We start from the raw sequence: 18,679 nt of genomic DNA, 5'->3' as shown, positions 1-18,679 counted from the left end.
GTGAATCATCTAACCTGGTAGACACGTGAATATCATAGACATGACCCACTTTCAGATTATGACAATGGGAAACACAGTGTAACTTCTGGGCAGATGTAGAAGGTTGGTTGATTCCATGTTTCAAATCTAATTTAACTATGTGGCATTCACTTACGTAAAAATTAGGTACTTTAGAGAAGAACTCAGAAGGGAAAAATCCTCAACTGATTTCACAACAGAATGTAAACAGCTTTTCAATTTATAAGAATCTGGAAAAATTTAAACTCTTTCAACATCCCAGAACAAGAATGCCTAACTCTATTATCAATTTGATGACCAATGGAATTACCCACAATAAAGTTTTACAAGCCCCATTCTTCAGAGATTCTTGGCATTACCTTTTCAATAGGTAAACAGATATTTTAAGTATCTTAGTAATATGGATATAGCCTCAATATCTTAATCCTTAACCTATTATATCTATAACCTATTTTTTAAAAGAACTGGGCATCTAAGTATTTAAAAAGCTCCAACTATCCAAATTGAAAATTGACACAGGTGAAACTTCAACTTTGAACAGCCAGATGCTCATTTTTTTAAAAAAATAAAAGGTAACAGATGTATCAGATTTAAGATAGATGGTGGCAATAAAATAACTGAGTTGTACCATATAATCCTAAGAAGATGGGATAGATGAAGTGCCTGCTCCTATAGGAATGAGCCTGCAAGGTCTGGAGTGAGCCCCCCTTTTAGCTGGCTGCACTCTTTTCCAGAAACGAAGTGATCAACATAAATAAGGGAATTCCAAAGAAGGCAAACCCCCAAGTAAACGTCTATAGCATGACCAAAGCAAAGCATTAGGTCTAGCCAGGGACCTTACTGGTGTATCCAACAAGGTATCAGGAACATAGTAGGGGAGATGGAATATCTACTCTACTAGATACACCAGGGGATATCACTAAGAAAGTCAGATGCTTTCGGGATGCAGACCAAAGACAGACCCAAGAACAGGAAAAAAAAAACAAGAATGAGGAATATGAGAGAAATATTCATCCCATCCAATACATCCCTATACATCTCATCCAAGTTAACACATTTTATAGGCTAATATTTAACCAGTTCTGACATTGGCTCTTCCAGTCTTAAATCCCTCTGCTAATAGAAAATATTTTTGATTTTAAAAAAATCCTGGGCTTCGCTGGTGGTGCAGTGGTTAAGAATCTGCCTGCCAATGCAGAGGACACGGGTTCGAGCCCTGGTCTGGGAAGATCCCACATGCCGCGGAGCAACTAAGCCCGTGAGCCGCAACTACTGAGCCTGCGCGTGTACAGCCTGTGCTCCACAACGAGAGGCCACGACAATGAGAAGCCCGCGCACCGTGATGAAGAGTAGCCCCCGCTCGCCGCAACTAGAGAAAGCCTGCGCACAGAAACGAAGACCCAACACAGCCAAAAATAAATAAATAAATAAATTTATTTAAAAAAAAAAAATCCTTACAATCAGTCTATTACTTCTCCAATTGTTAAAAAGATGGCAAGGATAAGACTTCTAACCAGAACGATGACCAGGATGATGAACAAATTCCAGAATTAGTCAACAAATCGCTTAAATGAAGTAATAAACGTAAGCAGCTTAAAACAGTGCCAGGCACATAAAAACACCCAACAACGGTCAGTTACTGCTGCTGCCGCTGTCACCATCATCATTGTCCTGATGTCCTTTCATCATCAGCTTATTCTTAAAGGGCATTCTTTGTCTTCCTCTGTTTTATCGTTTCAGAATTTCTATTCTGGTCTCCAAAAAAAAAAATAGGAATGAGCAAAAGAAGATTTTTTTTTTTCCTTCTTCTTCATACTTTCAGTCCAAGATTTAAAGCAAAATAATCCCTCTTGATCTATATAGGTAAAGGTTTCAGAGTTTGAGCATTAATAGCACCCAAATCAAAACCATTTTCCTCCTTTTCCCATGGTCTCTCAAAGCCAAGCATTTATGCCATTTCTGACATAACCCCAGGGCTATTTCACAGTGTGATTCACGAGCAGTTAGTTTCTCAAGACCAACAGAGCACAGCAATCCAGCCTGCTTGCTAGTCAGCTGCCCAAGCTTTACTCTAAGGACAGTTTTACCTTCTAGGGAAAAGAGCAGCTTAGGCACACAGCTTTCAAATCTTCATATTAATCAGAAAACTAATAATGCTCAAAGTACTTTCTGCATCACTTATTCTTTGTTTCACACTTAACACTTCTAAGTGATACTCTACAACGACAGGCAGCAGAGATGTTTAGGCACTTTCTAAAACTGACCCCAGGGGTCTGTTACCACAATAACAGACCTGTCATAGTGGACAGACCTAGTGAGAACCTGATACCTTTCTAAAGCAGGTGGTCTCACACTGCTTCCCATGGTGCTGTACACTGGAAGTGTTTAGCTTTGAAAATAACCCCAGACTACTCTGTCCCCAATCCTGAGGCCTGTTCATCTGGGGACTGAAAGGAACAGCTGGCAAACCTACACCCATACAGATCACAAAGGGTACAAAGGATTCAGGCAGGCTCATTAGGCAGAAACCTCTCACAAACTATTGAACGGGTATCAAAAATGATGTGCAAACATTTCCAAAGATGGATCAAGCAGTCCCTCAGGAAATTTGGAAGGGTTCAAATACCTTTTTTCTCTTGGTGGCTCCGGTAAGCTGTAAGCTCTTTGCTCTACAAGACACAGAACAATAAAATGAAAACGAAGGCAGACAAACTAGCAGTCGTGTGTTAGTCTGAAGTGCACACACTCAACCGTACATTATCATTACACATACCACCAGTTAGAAAATAATGAAAAAAGTCATTTTATATAACTAGGGCATTGCTCTGGATATTTTTATCACTTTCCCTAATTTGGAGAGAATGGGGAGGAGGCCAACACAGGGAAACATTTAATGATTTTGTGAACTAAGTTAGCATCAGCAAGGGGCAGCAAACATTTTCAGAAATGCAGAAAATCAGTTCTATGTTTCTGGATATTTCTCACCAGAGCTTCATCCCTTATTCGTAACACTAATTCCCCAACGTACAGAATCAATAAATATCTTAGCGGCTTTTTAGCAAAGCTTAAAAGAAAAGTCTTGAAGGCCAGCATAAGGAAGAGTCCATTTTAATGTAGCTGTAATGCCTTTACAGAGCAGTCAGTTCGGAGATGTTCTTTGTGGCTCATGAGAAAGGGAGAGCCCCTCCTTCATTGGACTGGGGTGGCGGGGTAGAAGGGGCAGGCTCATGCAAGCAGCTTAGCGCCATATTGTTTCCCAAACCGGAGTACTTACTACAGGGATGGAGCAGAGACACTGATTTAGACACTGAGAGAGACTGAAGGAGGGAACGGCCACTGTGGAGCACACCATCTACAGAGCAGGGACAAATCCTTTACCGTTACAATCCGGAGGAGTGAAGAGGCAAAACTAGGTTGCAAAGGGAGATGGGCCAGATATATACAGAGGAAAACTAATGAATACATATCTCCTGAAATGTGGAAATATCAATGTTGAACCCAAGACTATCTTGTAGGTAACAGAAAACCTACTCTGAAGAATTCGAAGACTTTTATTTTATTGCCATTAAATATACTTCAAATTAAGTCATGGGCAGAAATCATTATCCTTTCTGTATACAGACTGAGGTGTCAGGAGAATAAGCCATATATCCAAAATAATCAAGCTAATAAAGTAACAGAATCAGACTCAGACAACTGGACAAAGTCTAATAGGATTCCATCCATCAGTGCACAATAATTTTCAAAAGTACATTCACTTCACTCCTCAAATTTTTAAATGTAGAGCACTTTTGTCCATCTTGGTGATGCTGTAATTATCATTTCAACATGGAGAATATTCCTTTCTATCTAAATCCATGATGTACCCAAGGGAAATATAGGATTAGATTTTGTTTTATATATAAAAAGCATTAAATAATAAAGCTGCCACCATTGTACTCTTGGCCCCCCCAAAAACAACAACAACAAAAGCATGATAAATGATCGTAAGTAACCCTCTGAAAGTGACAAGAAAGAGAGAACATCACAAATAAGTATAAAAAGGACTGAAAGACTATCCTGTCTCTGTATATCTGTATTACATCAATAGCTCATTTATGGGAATTTTCCACTGAGAAAGGAAGACTTGGACTCTGTTCAAATAGAAAAAAATTTTACAACTATTCAAAACTCACTGAGAGAGGATTTATAACAACACAAATGTCAATTTACCTCTGATTAAGCAGATTAAACAAAGACACATTAGAATACATCTTTGAAGTAGTCAAGCTTTCACACCTGTGCTTTGATCACACACACTCAGTTAAAATTATTTTTTCTTCCTTAAGAGCTAATTTATTCTTCACAGTCCTATGATTTTGACTGACCTAAATGATATCAATCCAAATGTTTGCTACCGTAGAGGAATATCCATTGGAATTTTTGTACATTTAGTGTGTAGCCTCAACCTAAATTGCCTGTTTGTAATTCTTACCTCCTGGAGAGTGTCAAACTTCATTCCATAGCCCTATTTTTAAACATACTGTCTAAAGACAAGCTTTTATTCACAGAAAAAACAAAGGAATGGATTTCAGCTTTTTATTCTCTCTAATTCAAATGCGAAGATTTAAGGAATGTATGTAAAGCAAAAATACCCTCCCTTATTCATTAAAGAATTCATAAATCAGGGCTCTTTCCCCTTATAAACTATCCATTTTTCTCTCAGTCGTCTGAGATTTCAAACATCAGAACTGTCGGAATTTAATAATCAGAGATACTACAGATATAAAGGCAAAGGCACCATTTTGCACACTGCACAGAAGACTTAAAAGTGTTTTCCAAATAGTTACAGTACAAAGTTAATTCACCATCTCTAAGACTATCAGTGAAAAGGTGTCAAAGCTGCCATTAAAAGGAATCCCAACCTAAACTAAGGTTAGGGAGACCTGGAGACCCTAGGAAGACTTATGGTATTGAAAAAACATCCAGGGCAAATTCAATCCTCTTCTACTCCTGTCCCCTCAAGGTAGTTGTCTCCTTTCTTTCTCTTGGTCCTTTCTCTCCATCTTCCCATTCTAAAAATCAAAACTGACATTTATTATCAGTCCTGTTTTCTCTTTCTCCAAAAAGACATCCCAGAAAGAAAAAGGAAAAAAAATGCCTTGTAGCACTTCTTTTGTATTTTATGTATTTTGTCTGCTACATTCATTCAACAAATATTGATTGAACATCTCCATACATGAGACATTGTTTTAGGATGGCAGGTCCAAGCACAAAGATTATGCTTTCACTGTTGTTCCACATGGCATAAGGATGCAAAAGAATGGCAATGTAACAAAGCAAGAGTAAGAAAAAAGGAAAGGAAAAGAAGGAGTAAAATAAATCCTATTTTAAATATTCTATGCTGGGAAATTGAGAATACTTAAGCACATCTCTCACTTTCTGAGTCTTCTAAGGCTCTTAAGGATAATAGACAAAAAAAGGCAGTATCTAATACATTGAAAAAAATTTGTTATAATGCTATATATTACAGATTGACATTAATACTTCCAAATACAGCTTTAAATGTAATTATTACATAACATGGTACACAGAAAGTGTTAAATAATTACATTCCAGAATTAAGTTGAAAATTGGGGTAGCGGCTAAGAAGGGCTACAAGGGCAGCTCTGAGTTGCCACAATTGTTCTATTTATTGATCTCAATTCACTTTTGAAAATTCATCAAGCTATATGCTTGTAATATGCACCCCTTTCTGTAGGTATACTATATTTCAATTAAAATTTTATTGTATAAAAGTTGTATTTCTGATTGCTTACATTGGCCACAAAAAAATGTTTGAGATATATTTACTTGTGTTTCAAGTATGTTCTGTTATTTTAACTTTCTAAAGTCCCTTGTTAAATAAAGAAATGAAGACAATCCATTTTGCAATGCTTTTGCAACTGCGAGGAATTGGATTATTTCAGCAATTTATATGTAGGACAAAAGTAACTTTTATAATTTCCTTAAATAAAATTCTCTAAAGCCCTCACAATAAAGAACCTAGAATAAATCATAGTTTACACTGTCCTTGAGGAAAACATTTTATTAAAAAAAAATAAGGCAACAGAGAGGTGTGTACATATCTGTGATTTCATCAAAATCAAATTTATACCTTGTCTGATATCCAATGAGAAAAGGATTTTGCTAAGCTTAGGAAAATCAATAGTGAAAATGAAATTGAAAATACTTGCCTGCTGCTCTTATATACTTTATGCACTTTTACTAACTGAAAATCCACTCTAGAAAAGAATGCTTTCACAGCCAAATGGTAACTAATGCTTACCTTCAGCTGAATTGCACACTGTAAAGTCACGGATCAATCGAGTTTTTCCTAAAGAAATTTTGGGTGATGAGCAGGAATAAGAACGTGAGCGGACTCCAGAAAACAATGATTCCTAAAAGAAATCATAACGAAGTTTAAAAAAAATTCTATGGAAGACTTGAAAGTATGTGTTCATCATCAATGTTACTAAATCAGAACCTTTAAAAAAAGGATTCAACTTGAACATTTCTGAGGTAATATTATTAATGATTTGTTTCTGTTTGCCTCTCACAACTTTAAAATGTTATTGTCTTTTTAATGCTTTAGTAAACTTGAGCTTTTGGGAATAGTTTCTATATTTCCTATATACTTTAGGATACAATCATGACATTCCAACCATGTTGGTTAAAAGTGAAAAATCAAGTCACATGACTTTCTCTGCGTATTCAACGAGTTTGACTTTTTTTTTTTAACCTGAGTTGTCACTTATTTTTGTTACTTTAAACTGTGGCATTTAAGCAAAATTCCATATTAACTGAGATCACTATACATAATTATTAGAAGGTAGAGGAACAGTCACCTAAAATTACAAGTTTTTAAAAGTTCCTAATGGCTATTTAAGTTTGCAATGTTAGCTGCAGCCTCCAGGAAAGAACGCATCAGGTCATTACACAAATGCTTCTAGTCTGTGCTCATCTTTCAACAGACCTTCCATCCAGCACTTCCTGGGATTTTGCTTGAATTATCACTTATTTATATATGTTCAACTTTATTTCTTTTAAATGACCTGCTATTTTTTTCCTGTTTTCCCAAATACCTATTATTTCTATTATTATATTGGCAACATATATGAAAAATGCAAGATGGATAGATAATTTAAAAAATACTTTTCTTACATGTTCTAGAAAATTTAAATGAATACACAATAGAATGCCACTAAAGCCATTTATGGCACCCAAATCCCATCCAACAGAGGCCTAGTGGCCTTAGGATTGATGCCCACCCGCATCCATTTTTAAGATACCACTTAAGGTTACAGGTGAAAGAAAGCGGTGCAAAATGTGTTACTAAACTTAAGCCATCAGCAACTGTCCTTTTCACAAGCACTGGTCTCTTCTTCTCCTTAAATGAAAGCACATGGTTGCCCTAGGCTTACGGTTTAGTTAAAGAGCCTGGAGGAAAGTTGAGAACAGAAGCCTGACTCTGCTTCAAAAGGTCTTAAGCCATGGCTCCCTGACTTACTTATTGGGAAAGACCCAGTGGTCCTGGATGTCAGAAAGGCCAACCCAAGTTGTCCTATAACCCTAACAGTGAGTTGGCCACAAAGGGCCCTAGCCAAGTACCACCCTCTGCATTTAAGTCATGCATGGTAATCATTTTTCATAACAGGACTTTGAAAATTATCCAGAATTCTTTGGCAAAAAGTTACACAGGGTAATTACAGAGGCAAGGCAAGACATATTTTACAGGACAGATTCTTCTTAAAAGTGAACAGCATGGAACTGTTTCACAAAGAATTACTTTTCATTCCAAGTAATGATGAATTTTTCACAGTTCCATTCAAAATGCAAATCTGAGAAGTAGCTACATTAACAACCATACCTGTTTCTTATTATCCAGAAATATCACATGACCTTTAGGTTCAGAAGATTATGACAGCTCTACAGGACTCAGAGCTGAGGGAAGAGGATTCAGGATCTGGGGTCAGAAGGCCTAGATTTGAGTTCTGACTCTATCACCAAGCTTGGGCAACGTGGACATCTAATCTCTCCAGAACTTCAACTGATCAAATATTAAAATAAAAGTACTCCTTATATCCTAAGTGAGTTATGAGAAAATTATACATTTTATATAAAAGCACGTTTTGTATATTGTAGAGAACACTACAAAAATAAAGCATTACCATAACCACCATATGTTTGTGGTATGAGACATTTGGGCACAGCACACATTGTTTTATAGTAGTAAACTCGATTGAAATAGAAAACAAGTGGACAACAGAAATCAAAAAGAAAACATAGGTCCAAACAGAAAAGGGCTTTCTCTGCAAGACTGGAAGAGTTTAGTCTTTTAAAAAACCACAACAAAATGAAATTCCAGTGCGAAAATGCCAATGACAGAAAAGCTGTCTCCTGTGGAAAAACTGACAGTCTATGGTGTTCCAGATGAGTTCATGCAGCCAGGAACGCTCAACAAATGTCACCTCTGCCTTAGCAATATTATTTACCTTAACACCAGTGCCAAGTAAAATTTTATGCGTGCAAAACAAGTTTGATCATTTAAACTCACTTCATACTACCAGCTTTTCTCCCATTGCTTAAGGGGTGATGGCAGAAATCACAGTATAAAATGGTAAAATTTTCCAAGTATGTGAAAGATTATCTGTATTGGTGGTGATTCATGAAAACAAATCAGCCACTGTAAGTAAGGACTATACACATTAGAGTGGGAGAGAGTAAAAAGACAAGCTCAGGCAGCTCATGGGGTCTTCAAAAAAAAAAAAGTTTACACATGTGACCGTAACATAATTTGTCTTTCAGAGATGGGTGGATTTAGACAACATATTTTTCAGGCTTACGATACACCAAATTAATACCAATAAGAATACCTTTAGCTGCAGGCTACTTGATAAAGAAAGTGATTCAGTCCTGGAGATATTAAAATCTGGTTCAGTGTTGGTCTCAAAAGAGTCCAATTCATCCCCACTAGGAATGCCAGTTCTCGAGGAACTCTGAGACACTGGAGTGTAGCAAATGCGCGACCGCTCGGAATGCCCCTCTCCTTCACTGTCAGCATCCAGGGCATCAAGGCTGGAACTGGATGGAGAACAAAGTAAACAAACAACTAAATCACCAAGTAAGACAGAGCTATGGGTTTCTTTTTTTTTTTTTTTTGGCTGCGTTGGGTCTTTGTTGCGGCGAGCGGGGGCTACCCTTCCTTGTGGTGTGCGGGCTTCTCACTGCAGTGGCTTCTCTTGTTGTGGAGCACAGGCTCTAGGCGTGCGGGCTTCAGTAGTTGTGACATGCAGGCTCAGTAGTTGTAGCTCACGGGCTCTAGAGCGCAGGCTCAGTAGTTGTGGCGCACAGGCTTAGTTGCTCCACGGCATGTGGGATCTTCCCGGACCAGGACTCAAACCCGTGTCCCCTGCACTGGCAGGCGGATTCTTAACCACTGTGCCACCAGGTAAGTCCCGAGCCATAGGTTTCTATTTCTCTGAATTCAGATTTTCTCATTGGCGTCAGCTGCAATGGGCACCCATTTAATATCTAACAAAATTCATGCTTAAGTGATTTTTATTGTTTTTTTCTCCCCCCAAATAGCCTCTTTTTAAACAAGATTTTATGTTTCCCCAAATGAACATTTCAACCTAGCAAAAGCCATTTCAAGCGCTCTAAGAAACAAAAGCTGGTTCAACTTAGTACTATCCTCACGATTTTTGCTTTGTAAATATAATTATTACAAGCCCCAAATAGCTACCCTTCAAATATTAAAAACACAGACAAAACAGAGCCACTGAGCTGTCGGGGGGGCAGGGGAGGGCCTTTGGGGCAATTTGCACGTGAAAAATACCACGTGGCATTCCCTCTTTCACCCCTGGACAGCACAGGAGGGTGGAGGCACACGTAAGAAAACAAGGAGAGACGTGCAAAGATCTCATCCCAGAGCTGGTGTCAAGAAATGGGTCAGGCACGAGTCAAGTGAGGTTCCAAATATGTCACATTCAATTATCATTTTTAGAGATTAAAAAAAATGATTCCCATGAAACTTACATGTCAGAAACAGGTGGTGATTCTGCTTATCTACTGCTTTTCTTTCCTCATTTAACTTTGATAACCATAAAATTAAAAGGCAAGAATTTGACCTTGCACATTCCTGGCTCCTTCCATCCATCTACATTTTAAACCACACAAACTTTGAGGCCGAGAGCTTCCACAGGCATGTTAATGCACAGTGCATTTTTAAATGTATTTTTTCTTTGGTTATTACAATTCTGGAGTTAAAATTTTAATAACAACACAATAAACCATCTTGATTTTGAAATACAAAGAACCAGAAACAGACTTCAAATTTGGTTATTTTCCTTAAAAAACCATAGGCTATATAATGGCCACTGAATCTCAACTTAATAAATTATATGGCATTTGGAACAGAGATCCTACCATATATGTCTCTAATCCAAATACTCAGACTCATCTCTAATCCTTGAGCTATTTCAGGGTCCCTCCTGGGCACCAGCAAACCCAGCAGTAAAGGCCATGATCGTCACCACTGAGGATTTCCAACGTGAGGTTTTCTCCTTGGAGAACTCATTGAGGGCCTCCACCTTGACCTTGAGGAGGAGAGGACAAATTGGAGGTGGACTTCACACTTTAATTCAACTCCTAAAGATGGTGGAGAGCATAAAGTTATTTCTCATAAAAAAAACTAAAGCTTAGTTAAGAAAACCTTTCTGGTAAATGCTGATGCGTTAAGTATTACAGTAATGTAACTACAGATATTTTAAGGTGCTATGTAGGTTCCTTAATTCAGTGATAATCTGAGGGCAGAAAGAGACCCGGGGTGGGAGTGGAGGGGAGATTTGCTGATGTCTTGTGCCTCTGCATTTGTCTTTCAACTTGTGATCGCCATACTAATGAAAATTGGTTCAAATGGTTGGCTGCCTACGAGAATATCGTGTTTTAACACAAGCCTTTCCAGTTATATACAGCATTTCTCCATCACTATGAATACACCCTAGAAGTATTTTATTTTATTCTTTATACTATACTTTAAAACATTCCTTTTTCTATTCATTCAAATTGGGCTACTATTTTCCTTTGTTAAGCTATTAAACTAAGATATTTGGTATCAGTGATAATATTCTTCAGGATTACCTCTAGGTTTCTCATTTTATAACCATTTTTCAAAACCCTATTAGTGGGATATAAAATAGATTCAATAGGTTGTGACCAGAATTTTCTTTTCAAATAGTATAGAATAGAAAAAAGCAGAATACATAAAATAACATGTGGAATGTAACGTCTGTTTAAATTTTATGTGTGTGTGTGAGGGGAAGGTTCATGGTGTTACAAGGATTTCTTTTTAAAACAAAAAAGAAGTTCTTTTTTTCTTTCAAGAATTTCTTTGTAAGACAAAAAAGGTTTAAAAAACATAAGTTTTAAAACAAATACTTGTCTTTTATCGCCTAATTTTTGTTACATCATTTTTTAAAATAAATGTTGCATTGCTTATTCTCCCCTCAGTTTTTATTGTGAGCCCCAAAATTTCTCCTTCATGAGAAGTTCCCAGCCTCTGGGAATAAATTCATTTATTAATGAATTGGGTGCATTTCACTTTGGGTTCATTATCAATTGTTCCTTGTCTTCCACCATGACACCCACTGAAGGGAGGGTCCCATGGCCATCCCAGGGCCAAGATGCAGCTTTCTGGGGAACTCAAGTCCTTTCTCCTCACTCCTTTATTTTTCAGAGGAGATGGAATGTACAGGAGATAAAGTCAGAAGGGACCATTTTCTCATAGGACATCATCATCCTCTCCTTATTCCCTCCCCCCACACCTGAGCTATGACATTTTTACAGAGGCTTCAAATTACCTTTACTCAAACTGGACAGTTTTTCTTATATTCAAATCCATCTGCAGCAGTGAGATGTTTAAATTTCCCAGAGAAGACCATGATCAGAAAATACAATTTAGATATCCTGTGAATATTTGCATATGCAGTACAGAGAGCCCATCTGTGGCTTTTCCTCCTTTTCGCTAGAGAAGCTCCTATAAAGAACTTATTCACCTCTTGAGATCTGGGTCACAAACTCAACAGATCTTAAAGATCCTACCAGAATGCATTAATCACATGGTTCAATCTGTCTTTGCAGAGCTCTGTAGAATCTTGCCTTGACCATCAGCCTCTTGTCCCAAGCAGATTTGTGGAGAGCCCAAAATGTCCCATCAGTTCAATATGCAGCCATGACCGTGCAAGTATCTTTAAAACCATAATTCACACAATAAAAATCTAGAGAAAATCTTTTATTATTTATGCACCAGACATCACTCTTGGTACCGATATCTGTTAAAGTTTTATAACCTCAAGTTATTGTATATCAGTGCAAAGTGGAGCCCAGTGATTGGCACCCAGTGACTGCTGCTTCCCCTCCCTTTCACTCCTTTCTGATCAATTAAGCCTCTGTAGAATATTCATTCAGATAAATATTTATATACACACATATGTGTGTACATTCTATTTTCATTTTGATTCATAATTTTATGTGTAAAACTTGACATATAATCAGAGGTCTAAGGCATGAGGAGAAAATAAGCTATTTCCTAAGGAAAGTAGAGAGTAGGATAAAACGAAATCAGTAAAAATGGGCCTATTCCCTGAAGAAAACAGACAACAGTATGAATGGATAAGACGTGAATACAAAGGTACAGGGTCACACACACACATACACACACACATATATATAAATATGTACAATCATATCCTATACAATAAAACTATTGTTTTAGTGACATTTTTACACATACAAGAAACAGTGTAAGGTAACTATGTTACAGAGCATAAAAATAAAACAAACACCCATGAGCCCACTCAACTTGAACACTGGCCACACCATTGTTTTATTCCTTCTCATTCTCTACATTGCCCACTCAATGTAACAACTATCTTAAATTTGGGGATTTTTATCCTCTTCATTCTCATTTGTGATTTCCTTATTGCTTAAGCACATTATACATGCCCTATATTAACAGATAGTTTGCTTTTGCAGTTTATAAAAGTGAAATCTAACTGAAGTATTTTGTGGCTCCTTTTTTGTTCCACTTCATGTTTCTAAGTTGCATATGATTATGCATGTAGATGTAGTCGTAGTTAATTCATATTTACTATTGTACGGTATTCCATTGTGTAACTATAGTGTAATTTATCTATTCATTCCCCACCATTTGGGTTATTTCCTACTGCAATAAATAGTCTTACATATGTCTCTTAAGACACAGAAGTAAAACTGCCGGGTCATAACATATATGCATATCCAACTTTATAAGGAAATGCCAAAGTATTTTCCAAAGTTATTATACAATTTTCACTCCTATGAACTGTACACAGGAGTTTCTATCGTATGCATTTTCACCAAAATATGGTGCTACACTTTAAAATTTTTGCTTATCTAGTAAGTATTAAATAGTATCTTGTTGTTTTCCTCTATTATATTTTTGTCACTTTTCTTATGTATCTTACTTTCAAGTCGAGGAATATAAGAACCTAAAAGGGGGCAAATTTTGATGTAGAAATAAAAATGGTGGGGACAATAACAATAAGAAAATAGAATTTTCTAAGTCCTGCTACAAGGTTCTTTGATTTTCTACATTTTCCCTCTAGAATGTAGTACCTTACCTTCTTTTCTTTAGATGACTTTGTTCCTTTTCAAATCCATGAAGACCAAAAGAAAGATTCAAACTGGAAGCATATGAACTAGATGGTGACATGAAAGACGGTTGGGCTTCGGTGTGTGATGTGACTTCTGTGTTCTCATTTGGTGGGTACATGCCAGCGCTGGTTTCAGTAGGAAGGATGGGCTTGCTGCTCTGAGGCCCCAGAGTAGAACCCATGGATTCAAGGCAAGTGTTTTCAGTGATTCCCTCTATATTAATATAGTTAATATCCAAATCACCAACCTGGTAGTTGAAAGAAAAATATTTGCTGAGCAAAGAATAAAGTTTTCACAATTTAAAAACCTTCCAACTTATTTATCCTTTTTTGTTTGTTCTTATTTTTGTTTTGCTTTATGTAAGCAGAGAATTCTTACATGATATATTTTTGTTCACATGGTTGCTATCCCATAATTCACAAAAGGAAGAAGACTGAGCATTTTATAAACTTTATTACAAAACCAGAAACTGACTACGCTTTTAACATTTTATGAACCACTGACTCAAAAGAGGGGAAATGTTTTAAATACCTGAGAGAAAAACTAAAGAGTAGGCATTTTAGCTTATAAAATAGTTTATAGGAATCTGGGTAACCAAGTTAGTGGTGGTCACGTAAATCTGAGTCTCCCAAACAAAAAGAAAACCAAATAAAGCTACATAAGACATATGGATTTAGCATAACTAGAAGACAGATAATGCCCCAAACTTTAAATTACCTGTAAATAATAAACATCAAATCTCAGCAAGAAACCTGTCATATACTTGCCATAAGCCTTTGCATAGAGTAAGGGCAGTCTGGAAAAATCTGCATGGTAGAGAGAACAGGGAGCTAGTGGAGGGCCTAAGACTGATCTAAAATCATCACCAGGAAGAGAAAGTACAGCTTCCTCTGGACAGTGTGAAAAAAAAAGTCCCGGTTGATCAAAGCGCTTGCTCTAAGGAAGGGGCTTAAAAGTACTGGTGATCTGAGGTGGTGGTCATCAAAAGGCATCACTTCTGGGGGAGAAGACAGTAAAAACAAAGAGAGTAACACCATTTAGAAATAAGACAGTGAAGGGGAAAAGAAGCAAAGGGGGAAATGTAGGCCCCTAAATCAACTACCATCATAATAATAATTTACTAAGGCAAAAACAATCAAGGAATGCTAGTGAGTGAGAGTCAAATCAGTAACTGGATATGTACAAAGACTCAAACTATCTCCCCACAAGATACGCAATAATTTTTTTAAAAAATAGTAATTTTACTGAAAAGAAACTTGGTAGATCAAAGATATCACCAGTAATGGGACAAATTATTATCATGTGCCTCCTGATACAATGCACTGAGAAGAACATGACATCACCTCTGTAATATTCCTGCCAATCACACATAACCTGAATCTAATCATGAGGAAATAAAAGTCAAACCAAAATTAAAGGACAGTATAGCAAAAACCAAAACAAGCAAACAAACAACAACCTGGTCTGTATTCTTCAAAATTATCAATGTCATAAAAGACAAAGACTAAGGAACTGTCCCAGATTAAAGGAGACTAAAGAGACACAACAACTAAATGCAAGACATGTTATTGAATTTTCTTTTGCTACAAGGAACATTATTGGGACAATTGACTAAAATTGAATAAGGTCTGTAGACAGCTGATAGTACTGTGTCAATGATGATTTCCTGATTTTGGTAACCATATGTGCTTAAGTAAGAGAATATCCATGCTTTTAGGAAAATACACCATGAAAGACTGAGGGGTAATGGGGCACCATATTTTCAATTTACTCCCAAATGTTTACTATTTATATACATATCATAAGCATTTGCATGTACATATACACAACACATACTCAGAATAATAAAGTAAAATATGGTAAAATTTGGAGATTTTTTTGATAAAGAGTATACAGGGATTCTTTGTACTGAATTATGCAGGCTTGAAATGATGTCCAAATTAATTTTTTTTCAAAGTAGTTTACATGACAGAGTAATTTTCAAAGTAGTTTTTGTCATGTGAGTTTCCTCATCAGATAGGCTGATAACCTTGAAAATTTATGGGAAACAGCATCGTAAACAAGCTAGCAATCTTTTTAGGCTTCTGTGCCAGGTTGAAGGAGATGAAGAAAATTAGATAAAATTCTTTCCAGATATTGCTAGAAATTATTTTTGATATGCAGATTTTGGACTCCTTATTTTGTCCTTGCTATTCAAATGGACACAGGAACAGTAAAAGAAATGATGTAACTATACTACACCGATATAGTGAACTTTGTGATTTGTATCCAGATTTTGAGTTTTGTTTTCACGGCACAAATTCAGCAATCCTCTTCCTCATTTCAGTTTATCAATCAGGCTGTTCGTATTCTCTTTAAATGTATGATTCACATTATTAAAGCAATACTTCTCTCACTCAAAGTATTTCCAAACAGAAATTGTATCCTAACTTCATCTTTGGTTTGGGAAGTTTTGCATTTTTAATGTATCTTAGAACATATAAAGACACAGTTTGCCTCCACATAATGTCCAGTCAAGTATAATTTTAGCTACTTGAAGTAAATGGAAGTACTGCAGTATTCACTGAGGCTCAGAACGAAAAAAAAAAAAAAAATATATATATATATAAGGACTCAAATGTATTTCATTTAAACGCTGAGAAAATATGGCAACAGAATAAAACCATTAAAATCAGAATGTGGCTAGAGCACAGTAAGTCCAATTACCTTGTATCTTCAAAGACTGTCCCCAGAACTCCCACTTTGTCCTAAACTGTGTGTCTCACCTAGATTTCTATAACTAGGGCTGACAATCAGCTGCTTTATACCAAAAAGACTATACCAGTTATTTACAGCTGATGTCCATTCTGATTTATTGGTTCTTCTGTCGTTTTGAATATCATTCCAATCTATGCCATTTATACTATGCATTTAATGTAACAATGTTTCATAGCCCAAAGGAAAAAGCAAAGACATTCAACCAATGGGCTGAAATTGAGACCTACTAGACAGGAAGAAAAGTTTATATCAGAGAAAACATTGGTTAAGTAATAGGGTTCAATATATGCATACTAACAATAACAATAACAAAGGGTAAAATAGATTATTGCTCAATGAACATCTATACAGTGTTTCTTATGTAGGGATTAGGTTTTAAAGCCAGGGGGTAAAGTAGAAATTGTGTGCTGTCAGAATTACTCTTGAAAATCCCTTAAGTCTCTCATAAATTAGGGCATGCAGAAATTTTCAGATCTATAACTATACTTTAATTTTTATAAATATTAAAATTTGAGGATCACCGAGCTAGAGAAAAGATCAAAGAATAAATCCATATGTAGATGCACATTCAAACCATCTGCCTGTACGAGTTTTAACTCACAAATCTCTATCAGGGAATGGATGGAGAATTCTAAAGGGTTCCAGCTTCCCTACAACATGACACCATTCTGTTTTAATATTAAAGCTCTATAACCTAAGTACACGTTAACAGGTGTGTTGTGAGGATTAAGCAAGTAATTTATGTGACAGCTTCACAAGGGGCTGGCATCAAGCTCTGGCTCTTAGTGTTTGCTGGATTTGAATATGAATACTGCTTAATCAGGTCAGAGAAGAAATTGGCCTCCCAAATGTCATTTCCAGCTTTGGCCTCATGGATGAGCCCTCACACTCTTCTCCTTGAACGGTGTCCTAAGACTCCTCCCACAGTGCTTCTCGGTGGGAGCTACGGTGTGCTGTGTTCTCAAGGAAGGACCTACGTTAAATGCTCATATGGCGAGATTTCACAGCAACATCACCTGGGCTGCGCTTAGGTGGAAATTTTCAGAGGAACACAGCAATGCAGAATGTATTTCTCACATGCTCAGGTTTTGAAAAGAGGGCAGATCCCCCTAGTAACATCACTCACACCTTACCTGATCTATCACCATGCAGTTAGCATAGACTTCATCACCGCCATTCAGCATGTCAGAAAGCCGGCCGGCAGCAAGGAACGTTGGGGGATGCTTGGATTTTTTGAGGACATCAAAGGAACGATCTAGAGGAAAAATGAAAACAGGACAAATAAAGTAGAAGGAATTTATTTTACAGTTAAGCTTTACCTTCTTAATCAAACCACAAGAAAAACAAGATGGCATTTTGCTGTCTTCACATATTAAGATCAACGCTGCAAATGAATAGTTCTACATAAACAAATATGTGCCCATTTCAAGCAGTATTTTTCCAATCATGAGAGATTCGCATAAAAATCAATTAGGTTTTTAGCCTTCAATTCCTAACACTAAACTAAAACTCATTTCACTTAATAATGTGGAAGCATTAGTGATCATACTGTGAGCCTCGGATTGCATTGAAGTGTTCAGACTCCAGACCGTTTACTCAAGGACCCAAGATAGGACACAGTCTAGCAGTTCATTGCCTGCTGAATATGCATAGTCTCATTCAGAAAGAGTTTTGCTTCTATTTTAACTACAGAAATGTTTTTGCTTGTTTCCCATGTTCTCAGGTTTGTTCCAAACAGATGAAGTTGCTCAAAGTTGAGTCCCAGAGAGTTGAGATGTTACTGTATTTGTGGGGAACATAAAGTTGAAGGTAATAAAACACAGTCGAGCCAGAATGCCTCATTTCTTGTGACTCTGGCTAACTTACTTGATCTCCGAATACCTTTACAGAGTTTCCTCATCCGTAAAAGCAGATAATTATTATGCTTTCTTCATAGTGCAGTTATAAGGATTAAATGAGTTCAGATATGCAAAGCACTTAACACATGCCTAGCACTTAGCAACTGCTCAATAAATATTGTCACTATTATATTTTATGTTTTGTTATTATTAATGGTGATTTTACCATTTTCAGTGTGAGGTACAAGGTTATTAATACTAATCATAGTATATTATACTAATAACAGATTCTTAATATCTGTAAATGACTTTACTAGGGTAGATTGAAAGTTATATCCATAGCAAATGTCACC

General features: G+C 36.7%; 1 protein-coding gene across 8 annotated transcripts in view; it reads right to left on the bottom strand.

Annotated features, from left to right (window-relative positions):
* The window catches only part of ARHGEF28 (Rho guanine nucleotide exchange factor 28), a 305,032-nt gene that overhangs the window by 94,143 nt on the left and 192,210 nt on the right, over window positions 1-18,679 (bottom strand). For all 8 annotated transcript variants that reach the window (XM_061189357.1, XM_061189352.1, XM_061189354.1 and 5 more), the window contains 5 exons: window positions 17,622-17,743; window positions 13,698-13,978; window positions 8,913-9,120; window positions 6,326-6,437; window positions 2,645-2,687 (listed from right to left, as the gene is read on the bottom strand). In XM_061189357.1, coding sequence (XP_061045340.1) covers window positions 2,645-2,687; window positions 6,326-6,437; window positions 8,913-9,120; window positions 13,698-13,978; window positions 17,622-17,743 — 766 coding nt within the window. The remainder of the gene's footprint in view (window positions 1-2,644; window positions 2,688-6,325; window positions 6,438-8,912; window positions 9,121-13,697; window positions 13,979-17,621; window positions 17,744-18,679) is intronic.

The sequence above is a fragment of the Eubalaena glacialis genome, chromosome 4 (assembly GCF_028564815.1).
Source record: "Eubalaena glacialis isolate mEubGla1 chromosome 4, mEubGla1.1.hap2.+ XY, whole genome shotgun sequence".
In the NCBI taxonomy this organism is placed as follows: Eukaryota; Metazoa; Chordata; class Mammalia; order Artiodactyla; family Balaenidae; genus Eubalaena; species Eubalaena glacialis.
Note: the sequence above shows the minus strand (reverse complement) of the source record. Positions and strands in the feature narration are given on the sequence as shown.